This window comes from Lagopus muta, chromosome 7 (genome assembly GCF_023343835.1).
Source record: "Lagopus muta isolate bLagMut1 chromosome 7, bLagMut1 primary, whole genome shotgun sequence".
NCBI classification, from domain to species: domain Eukaryota; kingdom Metazoa; phylum Chordata; class Aves; order Galliformes; family Phasianidae; genus Lagopus; species Lagopus muta.
The window spans coordinates 45,994,792-46,018,146 of NC_064439.1; the positions used below are offsets into that span (position 1 = coordinate 45,994,792).

General features: G+C 38.2%; 1 protein-coding gene across 2 annotated transcripts in view; it reads right to left on the minus strand.

The window, feature by feature from the left end:
- Nucleotides 1–3,016: 3,016 nt before the first annotated feature.
- SEPTIN7 (septin 7) overlaps nt 3,017–23,355 on the minus strand; it is a 57,569-nt gene continuing 37,230 nt past the window's right edge. The window contains exons 3-13 of one of the 2 annotated variants that reach the window (XM_048950343.1): nt 22,709–22,809; nt 21,999–22,133; nt 19,209–19,326; nt 17,330–17,422; nt 16,033–16,129; nt 14,437–14,488; nt 13,433–13,558; nt 9,213–9,233; nt 6,580–6,715; nt 4,568–4,707; nt 3,017–4,047 (exon numbers count right to left, since the gene is read on the minus strand). In XM_048950343.1, the coding sequence (XP_048806300.1) occupies nt 4,008–4,047; nt 4,568–4,707; nt 6,580–6,715; nt 9,213–9,233; nt 13,433–13,558; nt 14,437–14,488; nt 16,033–16,129; nt 17,330–17,422; nt 19,209–19,326; nt 21,999–22,133; nt 22,709–22,809 (1,059 nt within the window). In that variant the 3' untranslated portion in view covers nt 3,017–4,007. The remainder of the gene's footprint in view (nt 4,048–4,567; nt 4,708–6,579; nt 6,716–9,212; nt 9,234–13,432; nt 13,559–14,436; nt 14,489–16,032; nt 16,130–17,329; nt 17,423–19,208; nt 19,327–21,998; nt 22,134–22,708; nt 22,810–23,355) is intronic. The other variant, XM_048950344.1, reaches the window with a different exon arrangement.

The window sequence follows — 23,355 nt, forward strand, 5'->3', positions numbered from 1 at the left end:
CTATCTTAGTGCACACAGAAAGATGATCACCTGCATTAGGAAATTGCCCTGGCAGCACATAACACGTTGTGGCTGCCTCAGAACTCTCTGCATGACAGCACTGAGGTGATACATTACACAGAGATAAGACAGCTAGAGTTGCACACCCTGCCATGAGAAGGGATAAGATTTCTATTCTATCTGCCAATGTCTGCCAGCAATTTCTTACAGTACTGCTTGAAACAAGACATGATGGGAACAGACGTCGCTCTGAAATCACAAGGTGGTTACAGCCAGTGGGCGAGGAATCCCATTGCCATCCTCTGAAGAACATTTCTACCATTTCTATTAGAATATAGTTCACATTTCAGAAGAGGGAACATTTGGACCTAGCTGGAAGCCACACAACCTGCCAAGGCTGCATATTGCCTTGGAGAAACAACCGTGTGCTGACAGGAAGGATGGCTGGGAAAAACCACAGTACAACACAGCATTTCACAAGTGCTTATTCCTCAAGGTGCATGAGCAGCTCCTTTCAGGAGTGGCAACACAGCAGGTCTTCGTGATGGGTGGCCACCAAACCCAGCAGCCACTTGGCAGGAAGGAGTACGGGATGAAGCATGGTCGGATTGTGGAGGAGGGAGCAGTTGCCTTTAGAGAACCTTAAACAGCATCAGGTTAGGAAAACTGAGATGCTGGAAATGTAAGCTGCATCAAGAGAAGCTTGGATGCATTAAGGATACTCTGGCAGGAAATCTGAGATTCGCATGCAAACCCGGCCCTTGAGGGAAAGGCTGCCCTTAGCTTGGGCACTAACAGCCTGCCCTCACCACCCAGGGACGAGCAAAGCCCAACAGCACTGTGCAAGCTAGGAAGATGAGCCATTCATATACCAGCTGGTTCTGCGGGCTCAGCTGTACCTTCTGTTTATTTCCCAAGCACAAACTGATAATCTCCCACCCCATTCTTGGTTTCCATGTTGATTTGTTTGCACTGGTTTGTGGTTGAACCAGATCGAGGTGCACATTGAATCAACAGGACAAAAACAACCTTCTTGTCAAACAACTAAGGGCTCCCTCATGCTTATTCTGGATATTAAGATTGCCTCACTCCCTAGGATGCCAAATAGAGGGGTGGTGTTAGCGTTGCCTCAGCAGCATGAGCACATGTGTCACTGCTCAGGTGATGTGAGCTCATAACCTGAACTCCAGAGGCACAACACACAGCCTCTGAGTGACTACAAAAGGGCACCACCTGGTCAGTGACCACCTAATGGAAAACTGCTGTGAAAATGAAACCTGTAACATCTGAACTCAACAGCTTGCTTTGCGCTGGAAGCAGGAATGTCAGCAACCAGATCCTCAGGATGCTGAAGCAGAACCCCGGGTAGGCAAGATAAGCAACCCAATGAGATTCATGCCACAGCAGGAAAAAAAAACACCCTACCTTTGTGGTCTTTTCTTTTCATGCTATATACATATATACACACATGCTTCTTCCTATCTCTCTCTATACAAAGTAAATGTATAAACATAAATGTGTGGCTAATGCAGCAGCTGACATGGCAGCCTGCTTGCAGTGCCATGCACAACAGAACTGACCATAACTTTCCCATCCTCCCAACTTGCTTTACACGTTCAAAACTGAATCGAGATCTTCTTAAAACAGAAGCAGTGCCTCTGCTAGCCTTAGGACTGCCTGAAGACTACATTACTCTAAAACAATCAGTGTGGACAAAACAGCCAGCTGAAGTACAGAACTGCTCCTAAATCCCTCATGCTGCGCCTCACCTGTGTGGGTGGCATTTAACAGCACCTGGTAAGGGATGCAAGAGACACAACATGAGCCAGTGACAACCTGGGTGCAGTGGGCTGCTGACCAACTGTGATCAAAATGCCATGGAATATTCATGTGCCCTCATACAGTGAGCCTAAGCAGAGCAATGCCTCATTTCTGATTACCCCAAATGCGTAGGGGGGCAGTAAGGTGGGGACAAAGAGAACAAGTGTGATTAGAACAGTTTGCTGGTAAATTAAACCTCTGCTTCAGAGCAGCTGAGAATGCTAAAGCAGAACCATTTCCACAGAAAGTATGCCCAGAGATTTGACCAGTTCTCAAAGCCACTCAGAACAGCAACTTCTTTTCCAGGCCGTGGCTTTTGCCTGTTCTCTACATTACCCAATTTCTTGGATCCCACTGGAGCCCAGCGGGGCAGGAGCATCCTCTGTGATATAGTAGAAGATGAGGGAATTTTGCAATTCTGTTTATTGGAAAGCAAAAACTATGTCCATTCAGTGATAATCACCATCTTTTCTCTGAAAAGAGAGGGGCGATGTATTCGAAATAAGTTACAAGGAGTCTCTCACACACACCACTGAAAAGCTCTTCAGTGGGAAGCGAAGTGAATAAATGATATTTCTGATAAGAGTAACTCGTGTATAAGAAAGTATGGTAGCAGGAGTAATACAAGAGGCATCTGCAAAAATGAGCTTTTCTTCAGTGTTTTGCAGGCAAATCAAAGACAGAAGTCCCCAGCAGTTTAAGAAGTTAGCTGCTCTTTAAACACCAAGTTCCCAGCTAGCGCTTTTACTAAAATGGACTCGATTCACTTAAGCAAAAGGAAAGGGAAGAAAAAACCCAACTGCTTGCCAATGAACCTACCAGAAGTCCCTGAAGAGGCTGCACACGTGGTACAGCAGCCTTGCCAAATGCTGCTGGGAGGCACAGCAGAGATGCTGCAGAGCTGAGACCCCCTGGATCCCAGGCAGGTCGGACGCAGCAGGAGCGCACAGACAGCTGCTGCCCTCTCCTGGCAAGAGGGTTCTTCTTTCGCCAACACAACACAGCTGGCACCCTGCTGCTGGCTTAAATGAGATGCACAGACAGCTTACAGAGCATTTTCTGTGCCTTACAGTGATTCCTCGGGCGAATCAAAGCCAGGTGGCAATCATCTCCGGATGGAAGAGAAGTCAAAGCGCCTCCCAGGTTAAGCACTTGGCTACACGAGTCCTTTAAAACTGCTGAACACCGCACTGTGTAACATCACAACATTGTTTATTATGTGACTTTTTACAATACAAACAAAAATACAGAAATGCAGTATATGAATACAGCTAAATGCGAAACGGTGATTTCTTTTTCTTGAGGCCATATTCCCATCTCTAGTAAAATAAAGAAAGACTGCACACAGGTAGAAACAGGTTGGTAGTTAACTCCACAATTTTGCCTAGAAATGACCTATAAATGCGTTTTCCTGCTACTTACCATAAAATGTAAAAAGGGAGTTAAAGGAAAGATTTACTCACTGGTTCCTACCATATGAAAGAAGCTATACTCTATTTAGGAGGGCCAATATATGGAAAAATATCTAAATTAAATGTTATTACAAAAATGAAGCAGTAATGAGATCCTTCTGGCTAAAGAAGTTACTAAATGAGAATAGCATATATTTAAAGAATCCAAAACATAAAAGGGTTGTTATAAAAAGCTTAGGTGCACTGTAAGCCTACAACTTCTGTTTTTCCATGTGTACTTTTAAACAATGGAAGTGTCAAAAATAGGGTCAACTGTGTTAGACTAAATTACATTATTGTATATGCTGCACTGAATGGAATTCTTGAGTTACAATGATAGGGAAGCATCATTTGCATCATCATTATGGCAATTTATCCTCGCTAAAAACCGTCTGGAGTCCTTGCATCTGTCTCCTGTAAACCATCAAACCACCAGGACATGATTGTACAACAGTAAAATGTTTCCTTTTGCATTAAAATGACGTCTGTTTAAAAAACGAAAAGGAAAGAAAAAAGACAAAAGGTACTCAGAGCTGTTACTTTTCCAAGTACACAACACCCTAGGCAATTCAAGGCATCTCATTCTCCATCAAAATGAACAAAAATTTGTCATGCTGTTAAATCCATTACTATGGATACAACTGGTGCAAAATTAGTCAAACGGATCCGACAAACACTGATGTCCAGGCTGGCATATTGGCAACTAATACATAACTGGTGGTCAAAGTGATGCATTTAAAATATCTTCCCTTTCTTCTTATTCTTTTCCAAGGTTCTACAACAATATTAAAACAAAACATGTTAAAAACTGAATACGAGCTGTGTGCCTTTTTTATATACAGGTTATGCGTTCTGCCACATCTTGCAGGTTGTGATGCACGGTGGGAAAATTTATATAAAACTACAGCAAATATAGCAAAGAAAACTTAAGCATCCATCACAGTATTCCCCCAGCTATGGACTACAAGATTTAAATGATTAATTCTTGAAGCCTCAGCTCTCTATCCTTCCAAAGTCCAATATAATCTGACTTTCAAATACAAATAGTTTCTTTTAAGATAGGTCTAGTTATGTTTGAAGACTGTTTTTCCAGATTAAAAACATGCTTTAGAAGCTAACAATACTCCCACCGTGTCCATTACTCTGTAATTAAGTGCAGTTTAAGATTTCTCTTGGATTTTAGGTGGTATTTCCACAATGGTCAAACACCACTGACCTTTATTAGTACGGAAGTTTCTCTTGAACAGAAAGCTACAAAACATATGCTGTGAACTGAAGAGCATGAATCAATTTACCTGGAGGAATTCTGTTGTTCCAAAATACGTTGCTGAGCTTCCCAGTTTGCTTTCTCATCCTCAAACTGGCGACGCTTCTCCTCTAATTCTTTGTGTTGAGCCTCCAAATTCTTTTTCATTTGCTCGTGGCGTCGCTGCAGCTATAGAAGAAGTCATGAATGGATTCAGTAAGGACACAAAACACAACAACTGTGCATTTACAGCAGCAAACATCAGCAACTAAAGTGCTAGTGCTGTAGTTTATCTTCAGAGAAAGTAATTCTTCGACCAAAAGCACTAAGGTTAGAAGTAGCAGTAACAGTAAAATCAAAACAACCACCAAAAGCCATCACATCTCAGCCCATGGAAAACACTGCAAATGCTTCCTGAGTTACAGACTGGAGCTGTGGGCAGTTAGATGCTGCAAACAAAAGTAATCCAGAATATTTGATATCTAATGCACATGTTAAATTACAAAACATGTGAATATCAGTAATGCCTCAAATAATAGTATCTCACTGTTTTCATCCTACAGTGTTAACTGCATTAAGGCCCTGTTTGGAAAAACGTTATTAATTTGTTTGTTCCCCAATTAATACGAATTATTAATAATCTTAGTAATGAAATGGATTAGTAGTATTATGAAGGTGAGTTATCTGCACTGTCAGTACAGCATAACAAGTCTCTCCTGGACACTTCTGTTGGTAGGAACTGCAATCAAATGCCCTGGATGCAAGAATGGAAGCACTGTGAGGAAAAGCAAAATCCCATTCGAGTAGTCTAACAAGTGTTTCTACATGAGATGAATAGAAACAGCCCTTCTCCTTCTATCTTCTGAGTCTTACACAAACCCTTCAAAACACTTTAAAAAAAAGCTTCCAGCTCAGAACTATCTGCTGTCTACTTTTGAGCATACAGAAATATAATGAAAATTTATGAAGTGAAGAATGGAGAAGGAGGTAAAAAGAATGAATTACATGAACAGTTAAAAACTGATAATGGAGGGACACGGCTGGTGAAGAAGTCAGGAAGCAGTAAATGAAAAACAAAAATAAAGAGCTTTGTTTTTAAGGTCACCATTTCATTGCAGGCTTATTGCCACAGTACATTGTGGAAGCCAGAAGTATGAATGAGATAAATAAATTAAAAAAAAAACCAAGGCAATGTAACTCCATCAGTACTTAAACAAAAAGACCCCTCGGTTGATGGTTTTGTTCTTCTGGGTTTTATGCTTTGTTTTTCCCCTCCCCTTCTCTGATGCAGTAAATCTTGGCTCTTTACAATACCCAGACCTGGGAGCATTTCAGCTACTCTGCCAAGTTTCCTCTTTCCCTCAAATCTGAAGCCAAATTGTCTTCCGGAACTTGGACAGTTCTGAACTCCTCCACTGAACTCAAGAGCAGCTGCCTCTTCAAAACTCAACATTTCTGTTCTACCTAAATGCAATTTGATACAAATCTCCTAGGAGCACTTCAAGGGGTGCCTGAAACCCATACAAATTATTGCACTGTCAGGAGTTCAACTGGATGAGACAGAAGAGTTAAATACGTGCAAAATTCACGTACGTTCATATGACACAAAAATACTGCCAACAGCACACACTTGTCTTTTCACCTCACTGCTCTCATCTAGATGCTCTTAGATGTTGTACCAGGAATTCCTGAAATGCCTCTTCAGTACATGAGGGCAACTGCTGTTACTAAATCAGCACGTGTGAAACCATCAAAGTCTCAAGAACTTTAAGTGCACTGGAGAAAACTGCTACAAAATATTCCACAGGAGGAGGAAAAAAGTGGATAAGAAAATCATGAAGTACTTCAGTGTACTGTGACAGTGAAAATGAAAAGAGCATGTATAGGAATGTTAAAATTACATTTTAAGTTTGTGCTTACACCATTTCAGCCAAGACAACAAGACGGGAACAAAGAATAACCAAGTTTTCTTCAACCATGAAATAAATGCTGGAAGACCTTGGAGAAAAGAGCCATCTCTGCATTTGTTCAGCTTCAAGGACACTTAAGGCATTTGATTACCTCAGCTTCAGAGTCCTTCAGTTTCTGTACTTTTTCTTTGACTTTCATCTCAAACACCTGTTCCATTTCCATCTCCATTTTTTTCATCTTGGCTACATGCTCTCTCCTTTCCTCCTCCATCTGTGCCAATGGGCTCCTGCCATAAATACAGAAGAAGTTAGCTAATCACTTTTTTTTCCTGTTCCGTTAGGGCATCTGCAAGAAAAACAAGATAAAAATGCTGAAGCACTAAAATAAACAGCACGGCTGTATGCACAGCTAGCTTAAATTATTTTCTATTATTTTATTAACTATCATGCTTTCTACAAAATACATTACATACAGTATCTCTCCCCCAACTGATATATCTTGCATTAAAATTAAAGAAGCTCTTTTTTCTTTCTTAAGTAAAACCTGGTCATGCACAGGGAAGAAATCAAAGTAATAAAAAAAATTAGACATCTTCCAAGTGATCTTCAGGCATCTTGTTCTTTCCAGTTCAAATGTATGCAAAAATGAATGGACAGAAACTTTATGTAGAACAGATTAATAGAAATTTTAATGGTGTTGCAGACAAAAGTCTCAATTTCTCTCTAAATTTTCACTGTTCAAAGTGATTGTAAGTGTAAAGTTAGCATTACAACTGTGTTGAAGGTTCTGGTTTCTACTTCTAAGGAGTTAACTTAGCAAAAAAAAAAGTTTGGGGCAACTGAGTGTCAGTTATTCATGAAGGTGTTAGTTGGATGACTTGACTCTAGAAAAACACTATTAAAGAATAAAAGTAATGCAGTTCTTTCCCTTGCATTTTACATGGTTACCACTTTCCTGAGTTGTACTGAATTTCTTAAGATGTACGTAAAGCTTGCATCTCACATTGAAGTGATACAAGTTTCAAATGACAAGTGTGACATTAAATACCCAATAAAACAGGGTAATTTATGACCTCGCATTCGTACCAGCGACTTTCCTGCACTTCATCCAACACCAACTAGTGGCCTTATTCCAGATCTGAGTAACTGTGGCTTTGGAAAACATCAATTTTAACCATTTTAGTGGTAAAAATGGGAGGACTGTTGAATATATAGGGAACTGTTACAATCAACAAGCAGGGGTATCTGCTGTAAAGCACACAAAATTCGCTCAGACTGGTAAATTATAACTTAGCGGTGGCAAATCTGCCCTCTACCAAAAATGCTTTTGGTGTCAGTGCTTAAAAACAGAAGAACAAAAAACCAATATTCTAAGAGGACATCTAATTGAGGAACTTCCAGTGATGACTGAAGTAAAATCAGCAACATCTATTTTGATTTAGTTTGTCATTCTTAAGAGAATGAGTATACATACCAAACTGTCAAGACCTGTTGGGACTGCTAATGGCTCAGTTTATCATTATTACTTATATTCAACAGCTGACCACACAGTGAAAGTGAAGTATGTCACGTCAAGGCTCACATGAATGGTTTTTCAAATACTGGCATTTTTAAATATGCTTCAAAGTTGATAATTGGGGGTGGTGAGGAGGAAGAAAATGGCTCTTCTGTTAAAAAAGAATTTAAACCTGAACTATTATTTGCAAAATTTGGAACAAACACACAGATCTGAAAGTGATCCTCAGTCTAATGCTTATTTTAGCCATATAAACAGCCAACTGAGAGCAACTTTTGTCAAGGAGAAATTTTGAGTAAGCATGGGTCACATATAAAAATACACAAAAATTGTTTCACTTAAGGAGATGATGAAAGAGAAAGCAAGTAGCAGTATTTCTGTAAGGTTACCAGCTGTCAAAATCAAACTATTCAACTGTTGTTATTTTTTAGGACTATCAAGTTCTCCAACGTGTCTGCTCTTAGATTAACCTGGGACAGACTTGGGAGCAGTACTGTCCTTCTGCTGACAGCCTGGCAGTCTAAAAGAGATGTCATGCAAGCTGTGCTTGGTAGAGTGGCAACAAGTAGTCTGCATAGAAACTCTGCTGAACTCACCAGCAAACATTTAGAATTGAGATCTTTTCAGAGGTCACAACTTGTTTTTTGTTAGGGCTTAAGTAGCTGCCACAGGTTTACCTTCTATTTCAGGTTAAAATTATGCTAATATGTTGAACAAAAAAGAGCTAATCCACACAGCAAGGATGTCAAATGTTCTGTTAGATCAGTTAAGTGCATGGTAACACAGCCCTCTGTTAAAAGTGGAACCTCTGCAAGCCAGTAATAAAATCAAACCATGGTCAGAGAAGATTAAAGTGACTGACTTCTCAGTCCAATGAAGATGGGTAAATTTACAGGTAAGCATGAAAATTCCACTCATTCTTTATTAGCATCTATATTAATAAGATGGATCTTTAGATGGAAACTGGAAGAATTCCATAATTTATGAGCTGAAACAGCTCTCTACTCATTATGAAAATTTGACCATATTTGTTTTGAGGCTTAGCCAGGAAGTTTCTAAGGAGAAAGAACTCTACAGAGATATTTGTCACTGAAAATATTTATTATTTCTTAACGTTTATATTAGCATAGCTTTAGAACAACAAAAAACAGCTAGGGAAAAAAAAACAGAAAACTGTTTTAAATGTGAACCATTAAACAGTAAAATCCTTTTTGTGTTTAAAGAATTTTTGTCTAAATTTTTTTGGAAAAATTTAAATGACCACTTACATGCCTTCAACTGTGTCAAATCTAAAAAACAAAAAATACAGAGGCTTAGCTTAGCATGCTTAAATAAAACCACAAAACCAAAAAGCAGTAATTTAAAAAGTAAACTCGTTATTAATAGATTCCTCAAGCTAATTATGTGCTCCCACAAAAGCAAATTTTTCCACACTGAAAGGAAAGTGTTAGTTCAAGCTTATTATATTTAAAATTCAGTTAGTAAGTCACTACACCATGTCAATATTAATGCAGATTTGATGTGCAGATATTTTCAGGAATAGTTTACCTACAATACGTAATGCTCTTAAAGCAATTTTAAATATTTTAGTGACACGAACAACCACTTGCTCTAAACAAGTTCTATAAACCCAAAGCCATATTGAAGCTTATATACTCGTTAAAAGATTGTCACCTAGTAAAGGTAATTACGTTAAAATCGAGCTTTAATGTCCCTGTGCTGCAAAAAGAGCACTTCAGTCAATGGCCAGCAGAGGTCTCACAGGAGGTTGTGCTCAGCTCTGCTTCACTGCTGCTGTGACTTCCTCCCAGCATGATGCTCCACCCTACCTTTCCTTCTCTCTGGTGAAATGGAAGCAGAGAATCTTGGTGTTTCAGTAAGGCCATCAAAATATTGAGAATATGGTCAGAAGGAGTTAGTAGTCGTCTAAGCTAGACAGTTGGAAGAATCTGTGCATTGTGTATTTTGTGACCCACTGTGCCAGTTGATTGAACAGAGCAGTAACCAGATAAGGATCATCTTCACAGTGTACAACATGACTTGAAACCCACTGAAAATATCAACCTCAAATAGCAAACGGAAAGATTTATCGAATTGAGAACTGCAAATTTCAGAGCAAAGGCAGATTTCAGCATATGGCACACAGTGCTCGTGTACAACCACTGCAGAGTGTTATTTATATACCTGAAGATTACCCTTGATTTTTTTTTTAATTTTATTTTAATTTAATTTTAATTTTTTAATTAAGACAGAGATTTATCTCAACAATTGGAAGAAATCAGACACTAAATACAAGAAGGGAACATCTCGTGGTGCATGCTGCAGACTGCTCTTCGGCCCACGTGCCGCCTGTACAACAGTCGATTACAGTTTCATCAGAGCAAAGGAGAGAAGTAAAAGAAAACGGCATGAAACACATTGCTTCAAGTCATCCACACAACACTGCTGCAGCTCGTAAGGGGTACTTATACTCATTTTCACATTTGCACTTTTGTTTAAAAAGAAAAGTTAACGGTTGCATGAAGAATAAAGATCTCTTAAGCTCTTAATTTATTTCTAAGGTGAAAAGGTCAAGTCAGTCTTCAGCAGCTGCCAGGAGGAGAAGCTTTTGGAGAAGTCCCAGCAGCACAGCTCATACAATCTCTTACATACACTCCCACAGTTTACAAAAGGGACAGCAGCACAGGAGTTTCCAGAGCCAGAGCTTGTATCTGTGTTTAACAGGATGCTTGTAATACAGCCAGACAGCAGCAGAGCCAGTCTCCATCCTCAGATAGAGACACAGGATCTGTCTCTCATTAAAGAATCAGATTTCCAGAGAGCAAGTTAAGTATTACTCCATTTAGAGGCAGGCAGATCTTTCAAAAAGCAAGCAAACACACAGCATTCCTCAGGGACACATAGATGAAGCATTAATATTTGCTCCTCCTCCTTGTCATTAATTTCCAGAAAGACACACATGGTTACCAGGAAAGTTTTCTTTGTGCTGTATCAATATCATAGATTCAAATGTACGAAAGCAAATCAATGCCAAAAGAAGCACATTAAAGCTTAAAAGAAAAAAAGGATGGTAATTAAACATGTGGATAAGGCAGCAAGAGAAGAATAGCATCAGCTACTTCATAACCACTATGTGCACTCATGGTACTTTTAAAAAGTCACCCAGAGTTTGAAGAAAATCTCTAATGAAAGGTTCAAAATGCCCATTACAGTTTGCAAGACTTTGCTGTCTACCAGATGGATTAATCTACCTGATAAATTATTCATTGAAGGAAAAGAAAAACAAACCCCAAAGCCAACGGCTAAATGTGCCAGTTGTATCTGTTCACCTCAGAGATTCAGTGCCACAATGTTCCCAGTGAGAAAACTGGCTTCAAAAGGCACTTATAACTGTAAAGATTTTGGTGGGACAGCACAGTGATTGAGACTGCAACTAAGCATGCTTCTAAAGCAGAGTAGTTCCAGATATTTGGAGTATGAACTCCAGTGAAATAAAAAGGTACAGCCATGACCTCGGTAACTGATTGGCAAAGATGGACAATGCAAATAGTTTTGAAACTGTTTGGAATAGGTATTCATGCAGAAATGTATCTCATATTCACAGTAGGGGAATAAAAACATATGATACCTCAGATATGAGCAACAGCCAAAGCTCATAGGTACAGGCTAACAAAAATAGAAGCAGGCACAAAACACAAGAAATGGCAAACATTCTTACCAAAGTCAAGACTTTTCTAAATCTGAACAAGCTACTGAGATTGGGAAAAGGAGACAAAATGCTACTAAACACCATATAAAAAAGAAAATCAAAACAATTTTCTCTGATATCCAAAACTGCAATTGAAGATGTTCCCCTTTTCAGTACAGTGATAGCAAACAGAAAAAAAGAAGTGTAATAACAGCAAGTTAGATAGATCCTGAGGAAGTGAAGAACTTTTTATTCTGTACTGTCATTAACACACGATCAGCTCATGGAGAGAAAGCAGGCTCCAGTTCTTGCACTCAAGTGTGTTTCCTTCCCTGCTGCACTACTCTGTTCTGAAACGTGCAAGCTGCCTTACATCCGCCCCAGTGCTTTCCACAACTACCTCATGTAGTAATTTCAGTTCTGAGAGCTGCTCCCCTCTCAGCCCTAACACTGCAATGCTATGAATAGCTTGAGAAAATTCTAGCACGCTTGCTACACATCTCCAGAAGCTTTGAGCTGCAAATCAGTACTAAGATGGCAGTGAGAAGTGTGTTATGGATGGCAGTTACCACTGTGTTATGGACTACTCTAACATTTGACTTCACAACAAACTTTACCTGAATTTCAGCACATTTTCTTGAACAGTTGGTTTAAGTGACATATTCCATCCTATTTTTGTTAATGCTAAGCAAGGAAGCCTCATTTTCTCTCATTCTACATGCAACTACACTGTGCCCACTTAAATCATTCTCTCCCAGTACTTTCAAAGCATGAACATACTGTCAAGTAGAAAGTGCTTCACTGAAAGAATGGCTTCGAAGCATTCACATAGATAAAAATAACAGCATTTTTCATGTTAATGGTGGGTAGCTTTTCTTTCTTCCTTTCAGGAAAAGCAGCTGTAACTTAGCATATCACGGGCTGAACAGGAGAGCATCCTGTAATTTGGTTGAGAAATTTGTGTCTAAATAAGTCACAGGAAAGAAGAGCATCACTCATTAGTAATAATTTAATCATTAATTATTGTTGATACACGTAGAACTGAGAAAATGCTTATCCTTAAAAATGTGGCTATCTTCAAAAAGCCTTGTATGTGAGGAATACAAGAAAGCTTGCTTTTGTATCTTCCAGTGATTTCATCAGGTTGGCAAACAACTTGCTGTCAGGGGCAATCAAAATGAGGGTTTGAAAGCAACGACCACCATCCCCTGCACTGCAACTTTACTCCCACCAAAGATAAAAGATGTTGCAATAATTTCACCATCATGATAAGCACCCCTGGAAGCAGCCAGGGCTGCCATTCAAAAAGAAACAAAACAGCAACAGTGTCATCTAATGTCAACAACCACAGTTTTTAAACTGAAGTTTCTAAGCAAAGCATTAACTCAGTCCTGTCTCAGAAGCATTCCCCCTATTGATGATGCAGCATTCCTAAGAGCCAATAATGCCCAAGGTAGTATAGAACCAAAACCAGAAACAATAAGGCAGTCAAACTTTCCATTATGCACCAGTGACATGTAACTTACAACCAGAAGCACTAAAAATGTTTCCTCTTCAGAGCTAATTCCAACTAAAATTCATGGTTGTTTTAACCTATTCAGTTAGACTAGCACAGATCTTAGTGAACAGAACAAAACCAAATAATGAGGTAAGCCAGAAGTGCAGTGCTCAGAGCAGGGCGCAACTAAAAGGCAACTGGCTGAAGAACAAAAAAGCAAAATAAAAACTCCCACAACAAAGCCAACAACAAAAAGAAGAGCAAACAGATGAAAGAGCAATACAACTGTAACAAGAACTTACTTCGTTAGCTGCCCTTTATTTTTATTGTTGTCAACACCGTTGTATGTAACAGCTGCCAGCTTTCTGCTTCTGTAGTTCTCGTAATGTACATTGTTAGTGACATCCTTCAGGTCCTGCATATGAGTTCTGTCAATAAGTGAAATTCATCAGCTTAGTGCATAAACACTAAATACTACCTGAAACAATATTACATGTTCACTTTACAGATGGACTCAAGCTAATATTCCTCCATTAATGTCCCATATCCCACAATGTCATCATTCATCCATTTAAATTAGAGCTGCCCAGACAGCAAAGTCACAGAAACATCAGGTTATTTTCCACTGAGCTATCTCAATTTTGCTTGACGTTATTCCAAACGTTAAGTGAGGAAAATGAGAGTTCTGAGAATAAACTTGCAAGTATATGAAGAATAAATAAGAAAGCTGGACATTACTTGTATGTAGGTACTCATGACTATGGCAGGCAAGAAACCAGCCAAAATTTCCGAGCTTCTATCTTTCAAGTGTGCAAAAGATAAATGTAAAGTTCAACATCAACACAAGCATGAGCTTCCTCTAGTATTTTCCCATCATCACTCCGGACAACAGTGAAGCTTAAAAGTGAAATCAGCCATTGTTACAGCAGATGAACTTACTGAACCACTGTGAATATAGGAAGAAAAGCCTCTCAGCACCTAACACCAAGAAGCACAGGAATCTTGCTTTGGAAATTAAAAGATGCCTGCAAATAAGTACACATCAAGACTAACAGACAACTTGGATTTATATGGTGTATCACAACTGAAGAACAAATAATCAGGGAGAGAGGATTACTTAAAAACAAAACAGCAACCCACTAGCATCACTTACTACACATGCGGTTAAACAAGCTCTTACCAAACCTGAATAAAAGCTTACACTTAAATATGAATTCACTACTTCAAATCCTTTTTTCCTCTGACACACAAATTTCCAACTTGTTACACATCTTAGAAAATGTAATGTTACCCAGAAGTTGCTTACCTTATCAACATGTTCCTCAGAATTGTGAAGTCACAGTGTTCCCCATTTTCAACTGCGGAAAGAGATGAATTTTTGTTAAGACTCCAACCAAAAAATGTGCCTTTCTCAGAGTAAGGCTTTTTAGATATCATCCACCTTCTAAATTCATTCCAACAACAGATTTCCTCCAGCCTTTTTTCACTTGCACAGTATGCGTGATACCAGCAGGAGAGCATTAGCAGCATAACTTGTATCAGTGCATCCTGCCAGCCGAGTTCTTGTGTTCCCTGAAGCCATACGACCACAGCAGAAACACAGTTTTGTCACTTTCACCATCTTTATGATCCTTTGAAGGCCCTGTCAGCACAGCTGTGATTAAGGATCAGACATTAACTGAAGACCTCAGCCTAGATCCAGCTATGTTCAAAATCTTGAATAAGGCAGACTTTATGAAGGCATTTTTTCCCTCCAACACCACAAAGGAGATGCAAAGTCTTCATCTGAATTTTCATGTAGTTTTGTTGTTCACCAAATAAGCAAAGGAAGGCAGCACGCTCAATTTTGCAAAGGAATTTAAGTCCTTTTAGTTAAGCTGCAGTTGTTCCCTTTCAAAAAAATCATACAATCACTTGAGTTTGAAACATTTCTGACGTTTGTTTTAAAATAAAGAAGAGCTGCACCATTTTGTACATTTCAAAACACTAACGCAAGAGCCTTAAAATAAAGCTTGATCCATTCTGGTGCAGCTGGTTTTTACTTTGTGCCAAACCTCATTTCCTGCCAGACATGCACTTCAAAGAGCTACAGCATTGCTCTTTAAAGTACTGGTCCATACTGTGCTTGGTTTCTTTGCTGTTTTACACTGCATTGAATTTATAGTCCTTTGAAGGTAAAAAATGTGAGAAAAACCTTCTCTTTATTCAGTACATGCACACTACAAAGAAAAAAAAATGCAGACATCATACCATCAAGGAGAACAACACAAGTTTATAACCTTTATTTCACTATATGGCTTGGTGCAAGCTTTATTTTCCACGTGTCATTTCAAACAGGTGAACAGAGTTAAAATACAAGTAATGGTTGCCAAAAGAACAAGCCATCATCTTAAAAACTTATTTTCTAGAGTAGCTGAATTTTAAATAAACACAAAAAAGGGAACTATAAAAACTACTCAATTCAATACTAAGTACCTTCCTGCCATTATGCCTCAGCAATTAAGAGGCAAACATTTTAAGAAAAAACATCTGTCCAGAAACTTTAAGTTGAATTTATGCTAGTCAAGCACATCACATTAACATTTATAATATGAACATCCTGGAAAGTAGAATTCAAGAAATGAATATATTTCATATAAAAGAAATTAAAATAAGGATACTAGAGAAGACTTATTTTAAGCCTCATCTTACGTAGGAACTGCAGTAAGTTAAAGGTTTACAGTTCCTCAATGAAACTTCAACAAGATTCTGCTTGCAAAATTATGTGTTGCTGAACCTCTATCTCGTTCCTGTCAGAACAACAAAAAATAGTATATTCAAAAACACATTAAGTTAAGCATTCCAAACAAAAGCTAATGTCCTAATATGCTTCAGCTGGCTACAAACTGCAAGAAAGCCTTACCTTCTGCAACACCCCATGGGTACTGTCTTCCTCTAACTCTCTTGCCATTGACTTCAATGATTGTATTACTACCTACCACAGCCAGAGGTAAACGGTCCTACAACAGAAAGCACTGCTTTAAGAGAAGTAATTCAACATTTCTAATGCAGATAGCAAAAGCGTGATCGTGTATAAAGTAGACATAAGGCAGTTCAGTGTTGTGACACAGCAATGCAGTTTGCCCAGACCACATGAACATTCCTAACCTCCAAGTAGTTTGTTACACTTTTTATACACATGCACACTCCTTTGAAATCTGCAGACTGACACATTCTGTAAATCTGGCTAAGAAATACTGCTGTCATTTGGTAAGCTAAACAGACTATTTAATCTTCTTGCACAGTAATTATTTATCAACTCCTACTGCCACTGGCTACAATGATTACTACTCAGACTGGATTGTTCTACTCAGTTTTCTAAGATTTGCCAAAGAACTGCTTCAAGTTCTGGTTTTCAGCTGAATCAAAAAATCTCTCAAGTGTAACAAGCGAAGTAGCCAAGAGCAGCTTCAAACAGCTGAAAGGAACAGCATACAAAGATCAAGTATTCGAGGCTTTCAGTCTTGCTTTTATTCTTCCTCTTCTCCTTCAGGCCAGCATATCTTAGTCCCAGAATAGCTTTAATTTGTGCTACTTGTGTTTTATTTGTCTTAGGCAACTCCCACAATAACAAAGGATGTAAAAACTACAGGCTGCTAAAGAGCAAAAAGAAGGAACAGCTGCAAGATGGACTCCCAACATACAAGAACAAACCAAAAAACACAAGTAAACAAGAAGTCTTTCAACAGCCTGAGGGCACTATGGATTGTCTTTAGTCATTCATCTCCATTAAAGTTTCAGAAGATCAATTAGTCAGACAACACTTCTAGTAAGTGTAATGCCCACACTTCATGCCACTGCACACCTTTCTGAAAGAGGATCCTTGCTTCTTACTAAGCAGAATGTGTCAGAATGTGGCAGGTGGATAAAAGTCAAAGAGGGATGGAATAAATAAAAAGCAAGTGATCTTTAAAAGTTAATTAATGAGAATGTGATCTAGTGTTCTCATTAGGAATTTCACTCGTGAAAGGGCTTAAGCAATCTCTGAGAAGAATTTCATTCCCTCAGGTGGAAAGCAGCAATTCTCAGAACAGCCATACATCTTTCTTTTCCATCCTCTAAAAAATTCGGTGGGCTCCTTGCTAAGGACAGAGCTTTTCATTCTCCATCCTCATTCCAGAGAGAAAAGGACAGCAGTCTTTGAAAAAAGAATTTCTTACCTTTATCTTTTTAACAATCTTGTTTTCTTCTTCATCATCTGTTTCTGGAAATTCATATATTTTAATTTTGTGTTCTTGGATTTCTTTCATTATCTGAAAACCAAAAACATTATTTGTTTGAGGAAGTCACACTTTTAAAATAATTTATTTCTTGCTGCCAGCTGATTCTCCCTCTTTCTGTTTGACTGCAAGACCTTTTTTACTTAAGTTAACATCATGACACTTGCACAGGTTTAACACCACGAGGCTACTCCAAGGGATTATTAGCATGACCATCACTTCTTTGGCAGGAGAACACAGCTTAGCACTGGAGATTGCACAGCTAATGGAATACTGTCCATCAGAGCGAGGTAGCAGAAACAAACTAGGAGATTTATATTGATATATGTGCAAATGCAAAAACTAATATAGCTGAAATTTTCAGGTTGGTGTAGGAATTGGGCAACCTACCAAAAAAACCCAAACCCAAAAGAATAACAATAAATCTGTAGGCATACTTTAGCCCTTTGAATTCCCACACCTATGGCTTTCTGTTCCTAGCTCACTCAAGCATCGCTTGCTAGAAGTAAGATGGCCCAGTTTAGTTGATAGTTTGATTCTAGCAGCAAGATGTACTGAAAACATTTGCAAGCACTAATGAAAACGTAAGAATAACCGATGGCACCATCAAAAATGAGGCTGCACTGTTTTGGTGCCCAATTTATCTGAAGCATAATTTTAGAAACAAGCTGATTAGTTCTACAGAATTTTAGATGGAAAAATATTTGACCATTCAGCTTTCAGCTACATGGTTTTGGAGAATGTTTCTGATTCACAGCTTAGCAATCTCAGAGAATATCAGTTTCTAGTTCAGTCAAGGACTTATTTTCAATTTCATTTTGGAAAGTCTGCCCTAATTAACATCAGCTCATTGATAAAACTGTGCATGTAGTAAGAAATATGCTGCATTCTACATTATATGGGGTTACATCCAAAGGAAAACACGTGAGAAGAAACCAAAACTGTCTACAGCACCTTGACTAAGCTTCTCCAAGGCAGGAAATGTCTTCTCATATTCAGTCTTGTATCAAGAATTTTACATGGGGCATCTCTCTTACTATCAACGTTTTGAAGAACCTGTTACTTTTAAAACTACAACTGGACACAGTTTGATGAAACCAACCTAAGGTCTTGTTCAATCATGTTCTGTGTCCTCCTTGTCCTCCTTGTACAATATAGGGAAGATTAAGTGTTCTGATCCCATAGTTGAAGTAAGCCAATTGGAAGCACTACCACCAAATTAGTAAAAATGCAAAGCAACAATGTCAATTGTATCAATGCAGCAGTTATCATCTTTAAAAAGTATTGCTACAGACAAGACTGACTGGCAGGTATACTTTTTCTCATCTACTGCCTGATGCAACTTTAATAGATCTATAGCATTCACTTTCACGTTGACATGTTAATAGCAATAATGTAATATTTTAAGTATTGGGTTGTTTGTGTACAAGCTTTGGGGGATTATTATTTTTTTGCATTTTTTTGCCTTTTTTTTTTTTCCTTTTCTTTTTTTTTTAAACTTCTATTGGGCACCTAAAGCTTCAAAAGCCCTTCCTCCCTGGCCCTTCCTCCCTTACTGATTTTTATCTCAGCAGTGATATACTTCACCTGTCAAGAATCACGTTACACTTAAATCATAGAATCTTCCCCCGAGGACAGAAACAAGATTATTTCACCAAGAAATACAATTAAATCTAGAGATATAAATTACTCAGCTTTGCTGTCTCAAGTCACTGCTCCAGGGTTTGAACCTTGTATGTAAGAAGTTAAATCTTGCCGTTTCCATAAGGACCAGGTTACTAACTTATCCCACATTGTAAATATTAATCTTTCAGCTCACCTGTTTTTTAAACTGTTGGCATTCCTCAGGTGTAAGTGTGTCTGCTTTGGCAATAAGTGGAATGATATTCACTTTTTCATGCAGGCGCTTCATAAACTCTATATCCAAAGGCTTAAGTCTGTAAGACAGCATTAATGAATATAAATTGCAAGGCTTTAAACTAGAACATACTAATTATTTGAGATTTGTCTTGACAGCTATTCTTAAAGCACTGATTTATAAGTGACAGATGCTTGAATTTCAAAAGACTACCTGTAATTGCAATAGGAAATCCCCCACTGTTGTACAGTGTTAGAGAAGCTAGTCATCAGCTAATAGTTACAGAGACTTCTGCTAGAGGAAATTACACTAACTTCAGCATGTGATAAAAACTCTCCTACTAAGGTTGCAAAGCTCACGAGTTGTTTTTTAATATTGTGGTGTTGAAGACAGTTAGAATTGCCTATGTGCAATCAAAGTAGAAGCATCTCATCTCCAAAGTACTGTGTTTAACAACAGTGTTATCAAAGCTGGTGATAGCACCTTAAACTAAACATCCACCATATGGTTACAAAAGTAACACCAGTGCAGGTCAAAATGGTCAACATTTCCTGCTTGCTAAAGTAAAGCCACAGGTTTCAATGTATTAATGCCTTAGAATTATAGCAAGTTTAGTCAGGCTTAAAGGATTCACTTAAAGGATTTAACAAGATTATTTCTCATATTAAAGAAATTAGGATTAGCAACAGATTCAATTGGTATTCAAGTTTAACTTCTCCTCCAAATCACATATACACATATATAAATGAATAAAGAAAAAGCCAAAGGAAGCGTATTTCATTTCACTTTTACATCTTCTACTTGCCACTGAATCTCTCAGCTTCTCAGCATGCTTCTTTTCAAGCACCAGCACTAATGGATGTTGAGTTTGAAAGCACTGGTGTGACTATCTATTCAGCCAAATATGCTTTCCCTCCCCTCATCTCAAACAGCTACCAAAGCCAACACCATGCCAACGGGCAGCCATCCAAGCAGAGTAGTTCCAACTGCAGCACTTGAGACTCAGACATGGAGACTTCATGTGAAGATCCTAGAAGTGCAGGAAGAGGCTGCAATTCAACCCCCATCTACCAGCCTCTTCTTTCTCTCCTCCTTCCCATGCCACCTAACTTGTTAGCTCAGATGTTTGTGTGGAGATCAGCTACCAACAGTGAAACACATTAAATGGAAGGACCAGAAGTTGCATACAGAAGTTGTAGCAAGCCTGCTTTTTACAAAGGTATTAAGTCATTAGGACAAACAAAAGCAAGTTCACCTACAAATGCTTTATTTCACTGTGAACAGACACGTGCACAAAGGTGACAAGTATTTGTTTGAGGAGTTGTATGGGCTGCTGTCTTCACAGGAAGCACAATGGAAGACTGCACCACCACAAAAGCCAGGTAGGAAGTGAGTAATGTCCTTTCAGAGAAGAGAGCAGTATGAAAGAGGAAATTAATGCTAACGGAAGCACCGATTCTCTCTGTGCTCCATTAATTTCCTTAATTACAGAACAACTCCAATCACTCACGTCTAAAATTGAAAGACACAAGGTAAACCTAACTCAACATTGAACTTTTTTCAAGAACAACATACAGTATCACTATAAGGAACATTTTACCAGCTTCTACACTAACAGTCAAAACTAAAACTTGATTTATCTGAATTCTCCCGTGCAAACAATTTGTACCAGTGATGGATTTAAAAGCCTTCAACAGATAAAAGCTGGGAGAAAAAAAGACTTTTGTTTTTAAGAATCTCAAATCTATATTCAAAAAATTGATTAACAAAAAAGAAGGCTTATTCTCCCTTTTATTAACATGAAATTTTAGTTTGGCCCGACTAATGAAGCATTATCTGCCTCACACTCAAATATTTGCATTTAAAATTGAAACATACATAGAGTAAAACTGACATAACAAACATGCATGTTGGTGAAAAAATGTTTAAGGTAACCCTACACAAAAAAAAACAGCCTTTTTTCACTGCCAGAGAAATATTCCTCAGAACTTCTTCTGTCACTTCCTTCGCAAAACTTTACTACTTTTGATCCATGCAACAAAATACCCTACTTTTCTGCTCCTCCTGGTTTTGAAGGTGCTACTTTAAGAGCCTCTGACAACATTAATCAGTTGTAATATATGATCAAATGCTAAGCAGCCAAACTCAAAGTCTGCATCTAATAGACTTTGAAAATGCAGTTCTCTCTTTCTACCACTAGATAGAAGTCTGATCAAGTTAAAAAGCAAGAAGAGGTGGAACACTGCACAATAACTGAAAAATACCTAAAATGCCAATATTAGAATTGTCACTAGACAAAGGATTACTCCCAAGGTGTATGCTTACAAGGATGCCAGAAACTCTCCATCTTCAATTTATCAATAACATCAGATAGAAGGAGGGAAGAAAAGAGGGAAGAAAAAACTCTGTTGCTTAAAGTGTGAGCCAGCTTTTACAGCTGAAATGTATTATTGTATGTAGCAAGTGACACAGACCTAAAAGTAGCTTTAGTATTTTTGAGCACTTCTGTATTTTTAATTGTTCCAATACTACTTTTTCTTGTTATGCAACTGATGTGCAGCCACGTTTTCTGGTGTTCTATCTTACCACCTGCAAAGCTTGCTGATGCTCAGCAAGCCAAAGTAAGCTCATCCTTGCAGTAAGGCACGGTCTGCAGGACATTTAGGAAAAGTTCCTAAGTAAAAATGTCAAATTTGAGTGTTTATCTGAGATACAGACAGATATAGAAAACTTAATATATATAATACTAACCCATGTCCTGAAGGAGCAATGAAGTATAAACAGCACTGAACTCTATTATCTGGCATCTGACGTCTGTTCACACGAGATTCTGCATTCAGGTAGTCCTCAAATTTACTGTCAATGTAGTCAATAACAGGCTGCCAACTGCAGAGGTGACATGAATAAAAACCTGTAAGTTACATCATTTAGGTAAAAACTCTGACTTTGCTAAGAATTAGTTGGCTTTTTTTTTTTTTAATGAATGAAATCAACACAGCATGTTTTATGCAAACAGCTTCTAAGCATACAATTGAGTTACACAAAGGCCTGAAGACTGAATATATCAGTTCACTGGAAAACCCTTACAAACACAATTACCTTCATCATAATAGCATTAAATAGAATGCTTAGAAGAGTAACCAAAGGAAGTGCTTTGATGGTCCAATCTTGTAAGAGCATATAAATAGGTTCAGCATACTGGAAGTGCTGATAAAAAGCTAAATGTTCTGTCCACTTAAAGGCATTAAGAGACAAACTGATAGCATTTCCATCAAGTTATAATGGTAATGAAAACTACAGCAAAGTTTCCAGTTAATGACAAAGCACAGGCAAGTTCAAATACATTAGTTTTTTAACTGAAGATCTAGGCACGCACTTAAACTCACAAGGTATTGTATCACACACGTAGGAAAAAAAGATAATCCCATATTACTGTGGGAGAACAAAGAATGTCTTCTTACCAATTACTATTATCCACAGCATCTCCAAATCCTGGTGTGTCAACTATTGTAAGTAGTAACTGAACACCACCTTCTTTGATTAAAACTTTTGACTGCTCCACCTGTAAAAAGAATCAGGTTAAATGCTTCACAATATAGTCACCAGTTTAAACAAAAGGGAAAAGCACTCAGTGAGTAAGAAACCCAACAAAAAGCTGCCAATCTTTCTGCCTCTGGGCAACTTGCTTTGCTTATAAAACCCCAATTTCATTGGTAATCAATGATTTGTACATCAAAATGGATCATGATTTAAATTTTAGAAGTCCATAATAAAAGAACCTGTTTAGTATATTAGATAGCCTGACGTTTTATCTCCTTTAAAAACAGGAAAAACCCTAAGCTGATGTCAGCATAAAGATATTCTGAGATATCCAGACATTCTCACAAACCACGCATCAACCTCAATGAAATTGCTAACTTCGGATATTTTAAAGAAAACAGCTTTTTAGAGCTTAGTCCCACCACCTGCCCCAACCATCTGAAATGTTACATGTCTAGTTCAGTTCATCCCTTAAGAGCGCGCTCATTTGTGTTCACCCAGCATAATGCTGCGAAAAGCATCCAAGAAAGTGACTGTTTCCTGGTATAAAGGCAGCAAGACTGGAAGA